The sequence below is a fragment of the Lepisosteus platostomus genome, chromosome 11 (assembly GCF_059453375.1).
Source record: "Lepisosteus platostomus isolate fLepPlt1 chromosome 11, fLepPlt1.hap1, whole genome shotgun sequence".
NCBI lineage: Eukaryota > Metazoa > Chordata > Actinopteri > Semionotiformes > Lepisosteidae > Lepisosteus > Lepisosteus platostomus.
Genome location: NC_142621.1, coordinates 5,557,326 through 5,573,339, shown reverse-complemented (window position 1 = coordinate 5,573,339; position 16,014 = coordinate 5,557,326). Strand labels below are relative to the sequence as shown.

The 16,014-nt window shown below is 36.8% G+C and overlaps 1 protein-coding gene across 2 annotated transcripts in view; it reads left to right on the top strand.

Moving 5' to 3' along the window:
- b4galt2 (beta-1,4-galactosyltransferase 2) overlaps positions 1 to 16,014 on the top strand; it is a 125,613-nt gene that overhangs the window by 94,253 nt on the left and 15,346 nt on the right. For both annotated transcript variants that reach the window (XM_088598100.1, XM_088598099.1), the window contains 3 exons: positions 438 to 625; positions 5,456 to 5,578; positions 15,780 to 15,884. In XM_088598100.1, coding sequence (XP_088454226.1) covers positions 438 to 625; positions 5,456 to 5,578; positions 15,780 to 15,884 — 416 coding nt within the window. The remainder of the gene's footprint in view (positions 1 to 437; positions 626 to 5,455; positions 5,579 to 15,779; positions 15,885 to 16,014) is intronic.

The window sequence follows — 16,014 nt, the reverse complement described above, 5'->3', positions numbered from 1 at the left end:
CAAGCATTAGTTACGCCTAAAAAGCTGTAACTTGTGAGTCTAAGTCAGAAAAGCTTAACATTCTTTTTTTGTTCTTCTAGCAGAGTCTATATATAGTATTTGAACACGGCATCTTTTCCGTCTTGCACATAGGGGAAGAACATTATAGATAGTTATCTGTAGCGTAAATACTGTCGGTAACAAAAAGATGGTGTGTTATTTAAAGTACCAGCTGTTTTTTAGTCAAAGTGAAACACTTTGTTTTTAGTACTACTATCGGTACTAGTTTGAGTTGCAAAGATTTCACATTATTAAAATATGATACTGAATCAGCATTTAAGTCATTAAAATGTAGTCTATTAAAATCTGTCCTTTTTTTTATACAGAGGTGAAAGCCTTCATGGTTTTTTAGCTCCAAACCACTAGCGTGAGATCAAAACATTCTCTTCTTCTTCTAGCTGGGGGAAGACACCTTTAACCGAGCCAAGCTGCTTAATATTGGCTACACAGAAGCACTGAAGGATGCAGAGTATGACTGTTTCATCTTCAGTGATGTGGATCTTATCCCTATGGATGACAGAAACCTCTACCACTGCTATGACCAGCCACGCCACTTTGCCATCGCCATGGATAAATTCGGATTCAGGTAACTGAAACATTCCTTTCTTTCAGCGGAATTCTTGTCCAATGCAAATCCAGGAAACTCTTGGCTAACTGGTGCTTGTCACCCGATACCGTGGTAGGTGTATTCTGAAAACAACTGGCTATTTCAGCTTTATGAAAAATATTCCGTTAAAGTGAAATCAAAACCTATAGTGGGGGAACTCCTTGCATACCGATACACACTATAAGATATGTTACACCTGTCTTTGAACTGTGCTAACTAACTGCTCACTTGTAGCCAGTAGCCATATTTGGTGTGTTTAATAGCCCAGAGGCATGTGAAATTATGGCGTAATCAAACAGAGGCTCATAAGGACTAAAGTGTAGTCATTTGGTGTGTTTTTTATGAGTATCAGTACTTTGTTTTGCTATTTAATTGTTCGTGATTCTCTGAATTTGTTCTTTGCTATAAAACCCATTGTTCAAGTAATAAAGTGATGTGCCATAGTGAAAATTGTTCAGCAACTCCTTACAAGACTTGAAAAGGGATATTGCCTTTGTGTTAAATCCCATTCAATCAAATAAAGCAAGAGTTTATATGATCTTCCACTTTTTAAAGATATTTCAAAGTTAATTTGGAACCAATGAAGTGAGAGCTTGCGCACTGTGAGTTTAAATGTCCATTGTTGGAATAATACAATATTTTTCTCTTATCCCCTGACAAGTTTAAGATATTTTGAAGTCTACTTCAAGGTGTCTTATTTATTGTGTTACAGTGATTGCTTTTCAGGGTTATATGGACAGAAAGGATGAAAAACTCCTGACAACCTGTTATTTTTTTTTTTTTTGCTCCTTTTACTCAGCTGAGGTTAATAACATTGTTTACTGTCTGGAGGTTTCTTTTGATGTTTGTATTTCAGGCATTATTTGTCCCCTAGCAAGGTAATTGGTTTACAGGGATGATCAAAACTCTGAAAGCTTTTCTTTGATCCTGACTCTTGTGCAGGTTTTGCCAGGAATGTTCTCTTTTTCAGGTGGCTGTCTCTAGAATTCTGTAGTACGTCCTGGGATGTTAAACTGACCATATTTTTTCAAATCCCTCATACTTGGATTTGCAAACCCCAATAACATTGTGTTTACATATGTCTATCTCTCCTCTTCTTGAATTGCGAGCTGTTCTGCTACACATAAGTTCTGCAGGCTGTGGAAGCTTTCTTTGCCATACTAAACTGCTTCTTGTTTATTATTCACTGTACAAAGGAGCAACAGCCAATTAACTGCACATCTGACATTATCCTGTAATGTATTCGGGTACAACATGTGGTGAAGAAGGGAGCAGAATTTTAAGAAGAACTCTAGAGTATGGACAAATTGAGAAAAGAGTGACATAACAGATGGCGTCAAAATGCTTGCTCTCCAACCAGGTGAAAAGACGTTAATGTACCCTAACATTAAAATAAGTAAACAGTCACTTTTGCCAAGTCGAAGTATTTTAGGGAAAGGGAGCAGACTAAAGCAACAGTTAGTACCTCTGCTTGTATGTATGGTAAGAACTAATAATAATAATAATCCTTACACAAACTGTATATAGCGCTTTTCTGGACACTCCACTCAAAGCACTTTCCAGTGGACTCCTCTACACCACCACCGATCACCTACCTGGGTGACGCAGCAGCAGTCAAAGTGCGCCAGTATGCTCGTCACACAGCTATCAGTGGGGAATAGAATAAGATAATGAAACCAATTCATAGATGGGGATAATTAGGAGGCCATGACTTGTAAAGGTCAGGTCAATTGGTTGCCAATGGTGAGTAAAATTTCACAGTAAGGTACATATTGTTATAGTTAAATTGGCATATTACTGTATGTTGTAAGAACTATTACAGTATGTTAGTGAAAAGACAGCTTTGCACTGGGATTATGTTGCAAGCTAATGTTTTTCCGTAACAGCTTTGGTGTTCCGTTTTTTTGAGTTGGCAGCCCAACATGCAACACTTTTGCCTCAGAGCATCTTACTGTGCATCTTACAGTATATACAGTGCGCTCCTGTGGCCTGGAGGGAGCAATTAGCATAGCTAAGTAATTTTAGCTCAATGGAACAAACCACCCCCCCCAAAAAAAAAAACACTTTAGCCTTCTAGGAATTGTTTAGCATCTCTGCCCTAAACTAAGAAGGAAATTTCTGCTGTTTAGCCCATGCGTTCGGAGTGGAAGCTGGCTCTCTGTCAAGTGTTGTGTTTGGATTATTATTCATTTCTAACTTTAGGCTTCTTGGAAGTTAAATTTTAATGCTTGACAAATGGCTTTAAAACTTAGGAAAGGCAGTAGAAGAATTAAAAAAACAATATTCAATATTTATAGTATTTATATAAGAATATCTGGGAGGAACTGCAAATGATCAGAATGATTTCTATTACAATTCTGTGCACATAATCCTATTAAACTGATTTGTTGGTAAAGTATCATAGTTACTGTAATTACAGTAGTTCATTCAGTATTGTGAATGGGACTGGGTATGCATTTATCATGTATGTTATATCCTGATTTTATGTATTTAAAAAGGAACTATTTTTCATGTCATACATGATTACATTATATCATGAATTTGAATAATTGAACTAATTGGATTCTGCTGTACACGTTGGCTTGTGTTTTTACTTTTTCATTTTCTGTATGTTGATCTTTTATTGGGTTAATCAAAATGTGTCTGTGTGAAGATGGATTAATTCCTTGATTGTTTGATTGAAAGAAAAAGTCTTCCTTTCTTGTGGAATTTTAGAAATTAAGAAATTAGCTTGACATTTGTATTGTCAATTGTATGTGTCCTAATTAGAGCTTAATAATGCCTACGGGTTGAAAGGTTCTAACTAAAATGTTTTGTAGTAAAGTGCACATCCACATAATGTTTTCTTTGATTTTTACAGGTCAGCACTTCACTAATTTTGGCTGGACATTCTTCTTTATTGATACTTCATATGAGCCACACAAAAGGAGCGTACATGTAAAAAGCCTAACTATAAAAATGTGTCTTCTATATATATACACTGTATACTGCGCTAAAAAAGCAATCCCTGTTCTTTATGTTTGTCATGATGGTTAGGCACAATACTCTTAACAACAGTTTAATTCCGCAATACCATTATTAACAAATAAATGTTTTTCTGTATTCACATATTTGGTTTATCAGATCTGAAGAAAATAGAAAATAATTGATTAATTGTTGCATACACTGTAGAATCAAGATTTTGTAACAGGATGGATATGGATACATGAATGATCAAAGGGCATGTTGCATAAATTGTACTTCTGGGAGTTATGTCTTAAGCATCTTTGTGTTTGCTGCTGCAGTGTTTGCTGAATTTAAAAATTCAGCTGCAGTTTCCTCTCATGTTCATCAAACGCCGGCCTGCACCTTTTGGCAGCTACCCGTAACTCCTTCTAGAAGTCCAAAAGCTCACTCCCTGAGCTTCTCCGAATCCGACGTCTCTTTTATTCAGATGCCTTCTTACTGCAGTGTACTGTATGAGGGGCCTGTGGAGGTTTTTAAGCCCTGGTTCTGTGCAGGAAAACAGCTTCAAAACCTTGTAGCTACTCTTTCTTATTTTATGCTCGACCTGCCCGAAAGCAAGGAATTGGAGCTCTCTGCAGTGTCGCCGGGCGCTGGGGGAAATAACAGGGGAAGAAAGGCATCAAACACTGAATCAGGCTTAATTCTGCCTTCTGGGGCTTTTCTGAGACTTCAGTTCGTTTGTGTCCACGCAGGACCGATGTTTCACTAAGGAGGCCTGACAAATTACACTGGCCCAGTTTTGCCTTATTCCAAAGAGAATTTCTTCTGTTTTGTAGAAGCCATTTGGTAATCTGCATATTTTATAATGTACTTAGCGGTAAGTGATACACTGTTAGATGTTTCAAAAAACAAGGTGAGGATAGTAGAAATCTGTATCCTTTTAAATTAAAAACTAAAAAAAAAGCTTAAAAGCTTTAAATGGTTTTCAAATAGAAAAATAATCGGTTTATTGACTGGTATTTCAAGCTGATCATTAAGAGAAAAATGCACAGCATTGGGTCACAATTGTGCAAACCTGGCAAAGTAATCCCTTTCTAGAAAGTTTAAAGACCTAATTAAATGTAGTGCTATTATAAAGTATGAAATAACATTTGAGTGCTTTTGCTTGTAATGTTCTCTTCACACTCTGTGAAATGCAAATTGCTTAGAGGTAATAGAATTGCATAATATGGTCTCTTCAAAGAATCAAAACATAGTGGAATCCCCTCTGTAATGTCTAGCATGTACAAGTCTACCAGTTTGAGGAACAATATGCAGTTGAGCAATTAAGCGTGAACAGCCTTCAGCTATACACTTTAAACAAATTGATTTATATTAATTGTCTAATGACTACAGTTACCACAAAAAAAACTGTATTGTAATTAGTGACTGAAGACAGTGAATACAATTATAATACAGTTTTTTTCTGGTAACAGGGAGAAAAAACAGTGTATTTTTAATCTTATATTTAGCCTAATAATGTATTGTCTTCAAAGCAATTTCGCCCTATAGTTTATTTCATCCTAGACCTTTTCTGGGTTGGAATGAGAAACAAGATCATTTTGCTTTGCAGCACAGCTTGCTCTTCCCTCTAGGTGGATGTTACTTATGATTGTAGCACCACTTTTCAAGGTACTTCATCCTGGAATAAACATGAACCCAGTCATCCAGTGTGAACTATTTAGAAATGTATTTTTATTGTATTTTAGAGCTCTTTTCCTGAGGTGTCAGTGCTTCCCCAGGTCAGCCTTGATACCACAGCAGAAGAGAGAGACTGCAAGTCATAAAGACATTATATCAACTCATTGTTTTATTCATTTTCAGGCTACCTTACGCTGGTTATTTTGGGGGTGTCTCAGGGTTGAGCAGAAACCAGTTTCTGAAAATCAATGGCTTCCCCAATGAGTACTGGGGCTGGGGAGGAGAAGATGATGACATCTATAACAGGTGAGTTTCAAAGACATTCGCAGGCACTTGGAGAAGTGTGCAAATAGGGTCTTAGTCAAGAAGTTCCCTGTGGGAAACGTTTTAGAAACAAGTTGTTTCTCGCAATGAGAAGATTCGGTATCCACTGTCTGCAGTTAGCAGGGTCAGGGGGAAAAAAAAAGAAATCTCTATAAATGAGAACAAATAAGTTTAATTGAATGAAGAATGTGTTAGCTTTGTATTGCAAAGAGCTTAACACCTGCTGCTCAGAATTCCACAGCCAGACTTCAGACTTGAGAAGCTGGAGAAAAGCTGCCTTTAAAAAAAAAGAATTTATGTCAGGCTTCAGTAAGTTTCCATTGAAACATTTATCATGAAATTTGATTTTAAAAAAGTATCAATCAGTCTCTGACAATTTGTGTAAATAAAGTTTTTGTTTTCATTGTTCTATCATTTTTCTCGAATTTGGGTCATGCATGGAAGAGATTGACTGCAGTCGCTTCAGACCTTCAGACCAGGCCTGCTTTTACAGTAAAGCTTCAATATAAAGATGTGTGACTTTGAGGCAATAGCAGTAATCAGAAGTTCACTTTGCAGTACTCCTCTTGAGTGTCTCTGGTTGTTCTGATAAAATTTGAAGCTCTCAAAGGGCATCTGCACTGTTACCTAACTACTGTATGACTGTTTTCCTTCTACTGCAAATTGGTGCTTGATCTTACTCACAGAGGCAAAATAGCATAAAACCTTTTACAACAGGAGTAATAGGTTCAATCCATCAAAAAATGCAAAGATTTCCCAGAAGTTTTGCCAATATAAACCAAGAGTTATTGTTGCTTTGCTTTTGCCACAGAAATACAGAAATGCATTGTACCACAACAACTTACAATGCAGTATAATAGAATTGTAGCAAAACAATATAATTCAACATTATACAGCTTATAATTATTACAGCTGTATATTTATTACAGCTACTTGTGAGTGTAAGATCAGAAGCTGTTTCTTACATGCTTTTCTCTCTCCGTTACTCCTTTTTTAAATAATCACTAGCGTGTGTAGAGGTTCTGAAAAATAAGTGAAGACCACAGATGACTCTTTTCATATAGAGTAACGTTCAGCTGACATAGAAAAAATCAAATTGAGTGTGTCTGCAGTTGTACGTGGAATAGTAATGTAGAAGACCTTCTTCTGAGAGTCCAACAGATCCTGGGTTACAGCCTGCAAGGTGCCAAGGAGAGACAATTTTGTTACTTCATTAATGTGGTAAAGAAAAGGTTTGTCCTCAAAAGCTGTGTTTTAGAAATCATCAGTACTGCTTGGAAGGATGGCAGGAGGATAGGTACAGTAGGCACTTTCTTGCAGCTCTTCAGGATCCACACGTTCAAACTACTTTTATTTCTTTTATTTATGGACCATGTTTTTTTCATGACATTTATTATATTGCTTTTCTTCGTATTACTTTACAGTACATTATATTTTTGGCACCCTATGTATTCTAATAATTAGAAGAAGACTTTATTTATCTATACTCATTTGGACAGTGGTTAATATCAGCTTGCACAGAAATGACACAATTTGCCTTTACTGAGGTGAAAAGAAACCCTTTCCCTTATCGCTACTGAAATGTATGCCTTGTTGAAACCTACAAGACTCTTTGGAACCAAGAATTTGCCAGAAGAATTAGTATGCCTGAAAATTTCCTTCAACTCAACAACCCTGTCTTTTGTTGAAAATTCAGTATCTTAAGGGCAGTTTATCCTTGAAAGGGCTTAATTGAATGTGTAGCATTTTTTCTCTCTTCTTCTCTCTCTCTTTTTGACTCTTTGTACTTGAGGCTGCATAGAAGGTCTTCTTTGTACAAAATTATCAAGTGAATATACTCCTTCCATAAATAGCCGTGAAAGAAATAAGGGGGAGACTGGACATTGTACAATGTATAAAGATTTTTTCAAAGACAGACAAATATGGTCATACCTGCATATCTAAGTTAAAAGCATTGTTCAGTAGATTGTCTTTCAGATGGAAAGCTGAAATCTAGTTAATCAGAAGAGAATTTTCCTATCAAGAGTGAAAGGAATCCGGACATGATTCTTTCATTTTTAAAGGCTTAAATCCAGTCTGTAGAAAATCCTCTCAGGTGATGTTTCCTAAAGGTGAACTGTCTTCCCTTACAAATAGTGCTAATAGTTTTAAAACAGCAGCAGGACAACACATTTGTTAATTGCGACATGGTGTTCAAATGACACGAATGTCTGTTTCTTGCACTGTAGCCTGTGAGACCCGATTGAGTTCACACAGCAGCAAGTGAAAAATAATCAAAAAGGGCTTGGCTGAGCTTTATTAGTTTCATCCTCAAGCTTTGCTGGTTTTTCTGTAACCTTAGTGGCCTGAGTGGCTTCAGACACTATCAGTATCCTGACCTTTATATCACACAGGCTGGGCTGTCATTTTACTGCCGACCTGCTTGATGACCCCCCAGGGCTTAACCTGAAGCAAAGTAGTGTGTGTGAAATTCTTATTTTTGTCTCTTTTTTTGCTCTAAAGACAGCACTGAATTATTTCAAATCAGTGAAACAGTCCCCACCTTTAAGCCTTTTGTAGAAATCTGACTCTGGTTTACTTCTGACTTGGCTTGAGGACATTTTAAAGAGACACCTGTTTTTGTATGTGACATCTCTGGAATAGCTTCAAAACGGTGACAACATCATCAGAAGTACAGGAGCTACTAGGCCTCAAGTGGAATGGTCACTCATACCGTATGTCCCCATTCATGGTAATAACATTGGATGAACATGGCTTGATTCTGACTATAACACTCTCTATAACACTGTTCCAATTCAAGGTTCTGTGGGAAATACATCTTATGGATGCCTCCTTCCGTGTTCTCCAGAAATGGCCATTTTCATCACAATTAAACTCATCTCAAACCTTCACTGGACTGTGCTGTGACTCCATGCATCCCTTCATTTTGAAGCCATACGTTTCCACATATTTTGTACTGTATGAGGGGAACTCATTTGGGTCTCGCAAAGATTTCCTCAGAATCACTGACCATTTCTGCATCCTTATGGAGCAGAGAGGTACAGTATAAAGAGATAGTATCTTGGTCGTCGTGTGCTTTGAACACAGATGCCCAACTGCCGCTCCGGAGAACCGCTGTGTCTGCAGTTTTTTTGTTTTAGCTGAGCTCTCAAATGACCCCAGTTGAACTAATGATTGGCTTAACTAGAGCAGTTCAACAGCTTTTCTCAGCTCTCAAGGTGCTGTTGAGTGAAAGATCTATTGAGGTTGGACACCCTGGTTATAGCCAAAAACCTTCTAGAGAATCTTCCCATAGTATTGTAAAATAAACCATTTTATGTGCTTCCTTCTTGTTACTTTTGCTGGTAGGAGTACTAGGGAATAAATTACTCTCCCTTTATCAATACAGTTCATTTTGGTTTCACAGTCATTTGTTCTGTCAGTATTATGCACTGCAAGTCATTTCTGCTTCAAAGTGAAAAGGTCTCAGAATCTGATCTTCTGAGCACGGCTGTCTGGATCAGCACGATCAGCAGGAAGGAATTACTCAGTCTTACGTGACCAATTTACACTTCCCTCTTCACTAGACTTCAGTAGCAGCCATCTAGTTTAAAGTGCAGTAGACTTTAAAATTAAGTATTATTGGTTCTTCCAATTCATTATGTGCTTAATTCCTATTATTACACATGTCACCGAAGGGTTTAATGCAATTAGGTGTATCGGCAGCAGGAAAGTATTTTGTACTAAACTATTAAGCAAACTTAAAAGAAGAATACATTGGTTTGCAATATTATCACTGGTAAAGATTAGTTCAAATCTATTTTTATTTTCCTGGATGTTATTATAATATAGCACAGTATATTACTTTAGCAAATTATAATTCCGAACATGTAAAACTTAATTCCACACTGAAAAATAAGAAGGAGAAATGCAACCTTTTCACTGTTGAGTATTCTTCACCTATTACAGTGTATAATATATATCAACAATTATTAGTTACATTTATGCAGCACATTTACAGAACAATTCTTCGTGTATTGGAATTCTATTTGAAATAAATAAATGCTTTTGTATAAATGTAGAAAATGCTCTCTTTCATGTGAAAAAAGAGTTTCAGGCGATGCAAGGCCACAGCAGATCCATCTTAATGACTTTTGCACATGTTTTCCCCAGAGAAACCCAGGAATACACATCTCCTAGCCAAGGGCAATATGAATCTGAAGTCACAGATTTGTTTTTCCTGAAGAAAACACATTTCTATTTCAATGCACATATTATAATAGAAAAGGATAAAAAACCTGAGCAGGCTTAGTGTTCTTGAGTTCCAAGGTCAAAACCAAACTCTCGCAGCGGGTTTATCACCTGGAGTTGTCAGTTGCTGAGTTACTAAATGCAAGTTATTTGATGTGTGCTATTTTTTGCAAAGATCTCCATACTTTGTTTTGCTCATCCAAGATTGTTTCCGGTGTCCTGCCCCATTTCATATTTTCATATGTAGTTTGTAGATCCACACGATGAACTCCAGAAGCCAAAGTACATGACATTTTGTTCCCTTTCAGTTTTCAAAAATGGCCGAATCAAGTCCTGTGCCATACATTCAGTGTTCAAAAATCTCCAGCAATCCTATAATCAAAGTTGTTTGTCCTTGGAATTTAATTTTGGTGAATTCGTAATAAACCTCCTAGAAACTCTTCTCCCCTATTAACAAATGTAAGTTCAATAATCTATTTTCCTTTTTAGTTTAGTTAGATTGAGAGCAGGTTATCCTAGTTATCACTGTGGCATGAATTGTTGTTTTCCATGTGCTCCAGAACTCTTCTGACAAACAGATTATGAGACACCACTTTGCTCACAAGTCAGTAATATGAACAGCAAGAATCACCAGTATGATCTTGAATCACATGGCTTTGGGTTGTCTATGTGCCGATAGCTATTAGTAATACTCTATATTGGATTGTCAGATGGGTTTTGCGTCCTTCTCTTCATCCGATGAACGTGTTTGGCAGACAGTCCAGAAAGCAGCTCTTCACAGGTTACATGTTTAATGAGTCCAATTTTTCCAATTTAGTCAGCTGAGTGTGCTAAAACATGACTGGAAAAAATGCTAAACAAGCAAAAGTGTCGAAGTTCTTTCCAAACAGTTTCTTAATTGTTGTTCATGCTTGGAGCTGGATTTAATTCCACCTCTGAGAGAGAGAATATTGCTTAGTCTGCATGAAACAAGGATTGCTTTCAAAAAAATCTATTTAGGTGTTAATGAAGGGGCACAGCAAAGATCTCTGAATCTATTTCAATGGGCCCTGTGCTTCAACTGAATTCTTAGTCCTGATTCCCATTTGGCTTGCATGTTAATTTTAACTTAATTGGTTTGTCTTGAAATGTTAAAACTAGTGTTAAGAACAGAAATCACAGTGGAGTTTATTTACTGTGTCCATCATTGAAAAATAAAGTTTAGGCAAAAGTTATACTGCTCTTTTATTAATATTCTGTGCTTGTTTTGTTAAACTACAAAATTGCTGGGGACTTAAATGAACTTTGACAGAACATTTGTTTTACTTGGGAAAAGTTTAAATGGATAATAACAAATATTTTAAACCAAATACTTGTACCCTTTTTTCAAACTATATTCTTAATGACATACGGAATTGTTTCTGTCTTGTTAGTGGAATAAGGCTCGGGTCGGAATGTCTTTCACGCATCTTAATTTGTAAAAACAGCCATCCCATTAAAAGGAGTAGGTCCTCTCATCCTGTTATTCAATTAAGAGGGTACCTTAAAATTCTTATTTCTGATCTCCACACACAAGTAAAAGGGAGACAATTTTCAGGTAACATGTATTGCTTTTTACTAAAATGTTTGTAGAAAATGTTATTTTTCACAGTCATATGCTTGAAGAAGTATACACAGATTTACTTTGAAAAATGAAGCTGGTGTGGTGTAAGAGACTACAGTAATTGCATTGTGGACACTATCAAGCTGGGGGAATGATGTTACAGAAATATTGCTTTGCACCCTGTATGTTTGCCTGAAATGTCTTTTTCTCATTTATAAACGTCAAAAATAGAAAAATCTTTATGAGGCCGTCTAAATATGGATGGCGTTCCAATTCAGTACATTTAAACTTGTAAATGAGATTTTTTTACAAAATAAGTATATGGAAATAACGTGCTAATATACAGTCATAATGTGAGGCAATGGTCTGTATGCAAATAATTGAATACAATGAGCAGTGACGTGTGAGATTGATAAACTGTTGAGTTTAGTTTTCATGTCCCACTGAGCAGTGATGCAACTGCCATCATTTATCAGAAGGGTTGCTTCAACAAACCAGAATTACTTTCTCACAGGAGGATTCACGAATTTGTTTTTTTTTTAAAGCATGAAATATTCCTTTTAATTGGCACAGCTTAAAGAGTGCCTTCAAAACACCAGTCAATTTAATATTAAATGCCTTCTCTTACTAGTTAAGGCATTCTTGAAGTGATTTACAGTGTAAATACAAGCATGTGCCTATCGTTGATGTAAAGCAGCACCCTGGCAGTTCCTCAAACAGCCAACATGCGCCACAGAACATGACCTTGAGACCTCTAGCGCAGACACAACCAATCTACTTAAGAGAGATGTACATTCTACTTAAGAGATTACAAGCAACAGCAACAGAGTACCGATCTACTCAACATAATGAGATGAGCTGTATGAAAGTTTTTTTCTTTTTCCTTTTCTTTCTCTCAATAGAAAAGGTACTATATTGATGGTGTATATAAACCCTTTAATATCATACTCAAAATCAGGATCCCCAGTACAGTTTTGGGAGATTTCAGAGTTCTTTATGAGCTTTTCAATAACCTATCCTGCATTTCTTCGTTACAATATTTACACGCATACTTATTGAACATCTTTCTTATCCACTTTAATTTCTGAGCATTGTCAGAACATTTTCACACTGACATAAGCCTTCTTTTGGAATTTAGGATCATCTAGTGTTATGTATTTTAATTGTACACTGGAATCCTATGAGCAGCTATTTAGCAAAGGTTAAAACTCATATGAAAAACTATGAAAATGTTTGATTGAATTACACTGTAGGATGTGTTGTCCTTCAGATAAGATGTTAAACTGAGATTTTGACTACTTGGTCATTAAAGATCCCATGGTACTTGAATTAAGTAGGTTAAACCACATTCTTCTGGCTAAATTCCACATCTGAACTCCTTGATTGTCTCTTTTAATTTAATTGGTGAAGTAATTTCTCACTTCTCCAGCTGATCTATTTTCATTCTTTGTTTCCTGCTTTTATATTAACTGAAGCACAGCCCAGTACAGTACAGGATAATTGAAAGTATGGGTATCATACTTGTTTTTGCATACACCGTTTTATTTTTAAGGACACCCCAAAGTTCAACATTCCAGCATCAGAATACAGAAATTACATTAATTATCTGTCTGTCACAGGTTACGGTGGAAATGTTTGTTTCCGTCTACAGTGTTTTAACTTTAAAAAAAATGTTAATGCGAGATGGCTGGATGCTGTAATGTGATTTATCATAACGTGGATGTGTAATGCACCAAAACAGAGCATAAGAAAGTTTTGGAATAACAAGATCTGCAGAGATAAAGCATGCTCTTTGAAAACAATGTAGTCTGCAAAAAGGCTTGTTCTCTTCACTGAACTGTAAGAGTCAAAGTTGTACTGCAAGACCCTCTTTGACCCCTGCATTTTTTCTTGCTTTCCTTTAAATAGAAGAAATGTACACCACCACCTGTCTGACTCAATTTGACGAAGATCTGTGTAGACTGACTGCAAAATTCGAAATGGTCTTCCAGCAGCAAAACATGAGAGTAGGAAATTAGAGGTATCAGGTCCTGATGTCAAAAAAGTTGGGGCATTTGACTCACTGCCATTGGGCAGCAGTGGCTTGAAACATTGTACATCACCTTATTGCTTTTGTGTTGCCTGCTGCGTGCTACTGTCAGCTTCAGTCATCCACATGTTTTCTCTAATATGAAGAAAGCGTATCTTCATATTCTGGATAAGAAAGAGTATTGAAAAAACTGACGTTCCCACTTCTGTATTATTGATGTCATATTACTGTGTTTATTTGATGTGTGTGTGGGAGAGGGGTTGTTAATCATTTTTCATTGATTTAAGCAGCAATGGGGATTGCAAGGAAGATCAGGTTTTGTTGCACTGTAGCTCGAAAAATTAGATGTCCAAGGATAAGACACTATGATAAACATCATAATTTTCAAAGGGTCTATGAAACAGACCCAAGGCGTAGCTTAGGTTTTAACAATGGAAAATTGAACATTTCAAGGAAACTTGAAATATGTTTTAAAAATAAAGGCCTTTTGTTGTTTTCATTCGTGCTTCCACCAGCATGATCTTGTTAGAGTTTACTGCAGTTAGATCACTAACACATTTATCATGCGACAGCGATTTATGTTTGTCAGCAAGACGCTAGGACAGAATTGGTGAAGCTGGGCTTTGCTCTGTCATCTGATTTGAGCACAGAATTGACCACCATTAGGTTATGTGTTTTAGCCTGCAAAACAAGGATGTACAAATAACTGAATGAAACCATGGGTATCACCTAGTAAATCAGACATACCTATCCAATTCCACCCTCCTGTGCACAGCTGTGCTGCATGAAGTTGAAGCATTAGACAGATTTCTTGTTTAATGTTTCATGAAGCTAAGGTTTGTTGTGGATACTTGGCTGTTGCTGTAATTGCTCATGCTGCTACTGCCCTTGTTCAGAATTTATGCCTTACAATATTCAACATTCATTTTTTTCTTTCGTATCATGAAATGGGGCATTCAGGTAAAGAAATGTGCGTTTCAAATCATGATGGTCATAATATAATCTGTTTCCTGCAGTTGCATTGTGTCTGAAAGTGAAATCTGACATTGCCTGAAGGTTTACGTTTATGATTTGATTTACTATCTCTGCGTGGAACAGTGATAGGATGGAACAAAATGTTTTCTTTGCCATACTGTAAGCGAGTTTCTTAAATATAATCAGACCTAAAAGCTGTGTGCCAAGCTATGGATCTGTTCCTTTCCTGAAGCTTAGATTAACCATTGTGCCTTTTATTTAATATTGCCATCATATCCAGTAAAAATCTTTATATAAGAAAACACGGACAACACGTTTGGAAAGCATATAACACAATATGCCACTGGACATAAAAAATGATATGATGGACGTACTTTGATTCAGAATGATATAAATTGTGATAAAACAATACAATGAAAAATAGTATGTTGTAAATGCATATAATACAGTATACTGTATTTAACAAGACACACAGCTTTCATAGAAGGGCTTTTAAATAACCAAAGTCTTAAGACTTTTAAGTTTAGTTGTTAATTGAAAAATAAAGATTAATCAAAAAACTACTTTAGAAAAAAACATCCTAAGCTTGGGACTACTGGAGGCTCAGATCCTTTCAGTGGTGATGTGCCAGAGGAGGTATGTTTTTAGTGTTGGGGAGGTGTACTGCTCAGGAAATGGAATTAATGAGCAAGGAGCAAAGGCGAACCGGGTCAGTTTTTCTCCCCTGCTGGCAGTTGGCAGCCTACCTGACGAAACACCCCGGTATTTTCCCTGAAATTACACTTCAGGTCACATTTGTTATAACATTTCATCCCAGAGATAACAAATGCAAAGAGTAATAACATTCCTTTCTTGTGGAACGCTGAGACATTGTTAAAACCGCAAAGTATTTCCACCAGGAAATCAAATCTGCCGTGAATACCTTTCTGATACACAATTTCCTCCTCTGTATTAGTGCGGTTCAAGGTTACTGCTTAACTTCCTTGTACTAAGCATATACTAGAATTTTGACAGGTTTTTTATATTTCTTCTTTTAATGTCCTTTATGGTGTAAATGTATGAAAACTGTGGTTGTCCTTTAACATCTTTAAGATGGGTTCTGGATTGTGATTGATTAAGCGATTAATAGAATCTATTTAAGCACTAAAATCACTCTCATCTGTATTTGGTACAGGACAAGTTTTTTTTTTTTACTTGTAATTTCAAAATACCAACAACGACCAGTTCTGCCTCGTGTTTATGTCTGTAGGAATTTTCCTAGATCTTCATACAGTAGTTGTGTAGGGTTTTGCCCTGTGCCTGAATGTCCGTGCCTGTGTGTGTCCCGTTGATTCGGTTCTGATTTCCTCTTGTTCTTGTGTGTGAAGGATTACCCTCAATGGCATGAAGGTTTCTCGGCCAGATGTGCGGATCGGGAGGTACAGAATGATCAAGCACGAGCGTGACAAGCACAACGAGCCCAACCCCCAGAGGTGAGTAACACCCACTCCCTAGCTTCCAGCCCCAGTGTGCCACCGCTGCCTTCCTTATATGACTTACTCACTGTAACAGGACCGTGGGATCAAGGGTGTTAATACTGGTGTGGGCCACTAGAGGGCAGCT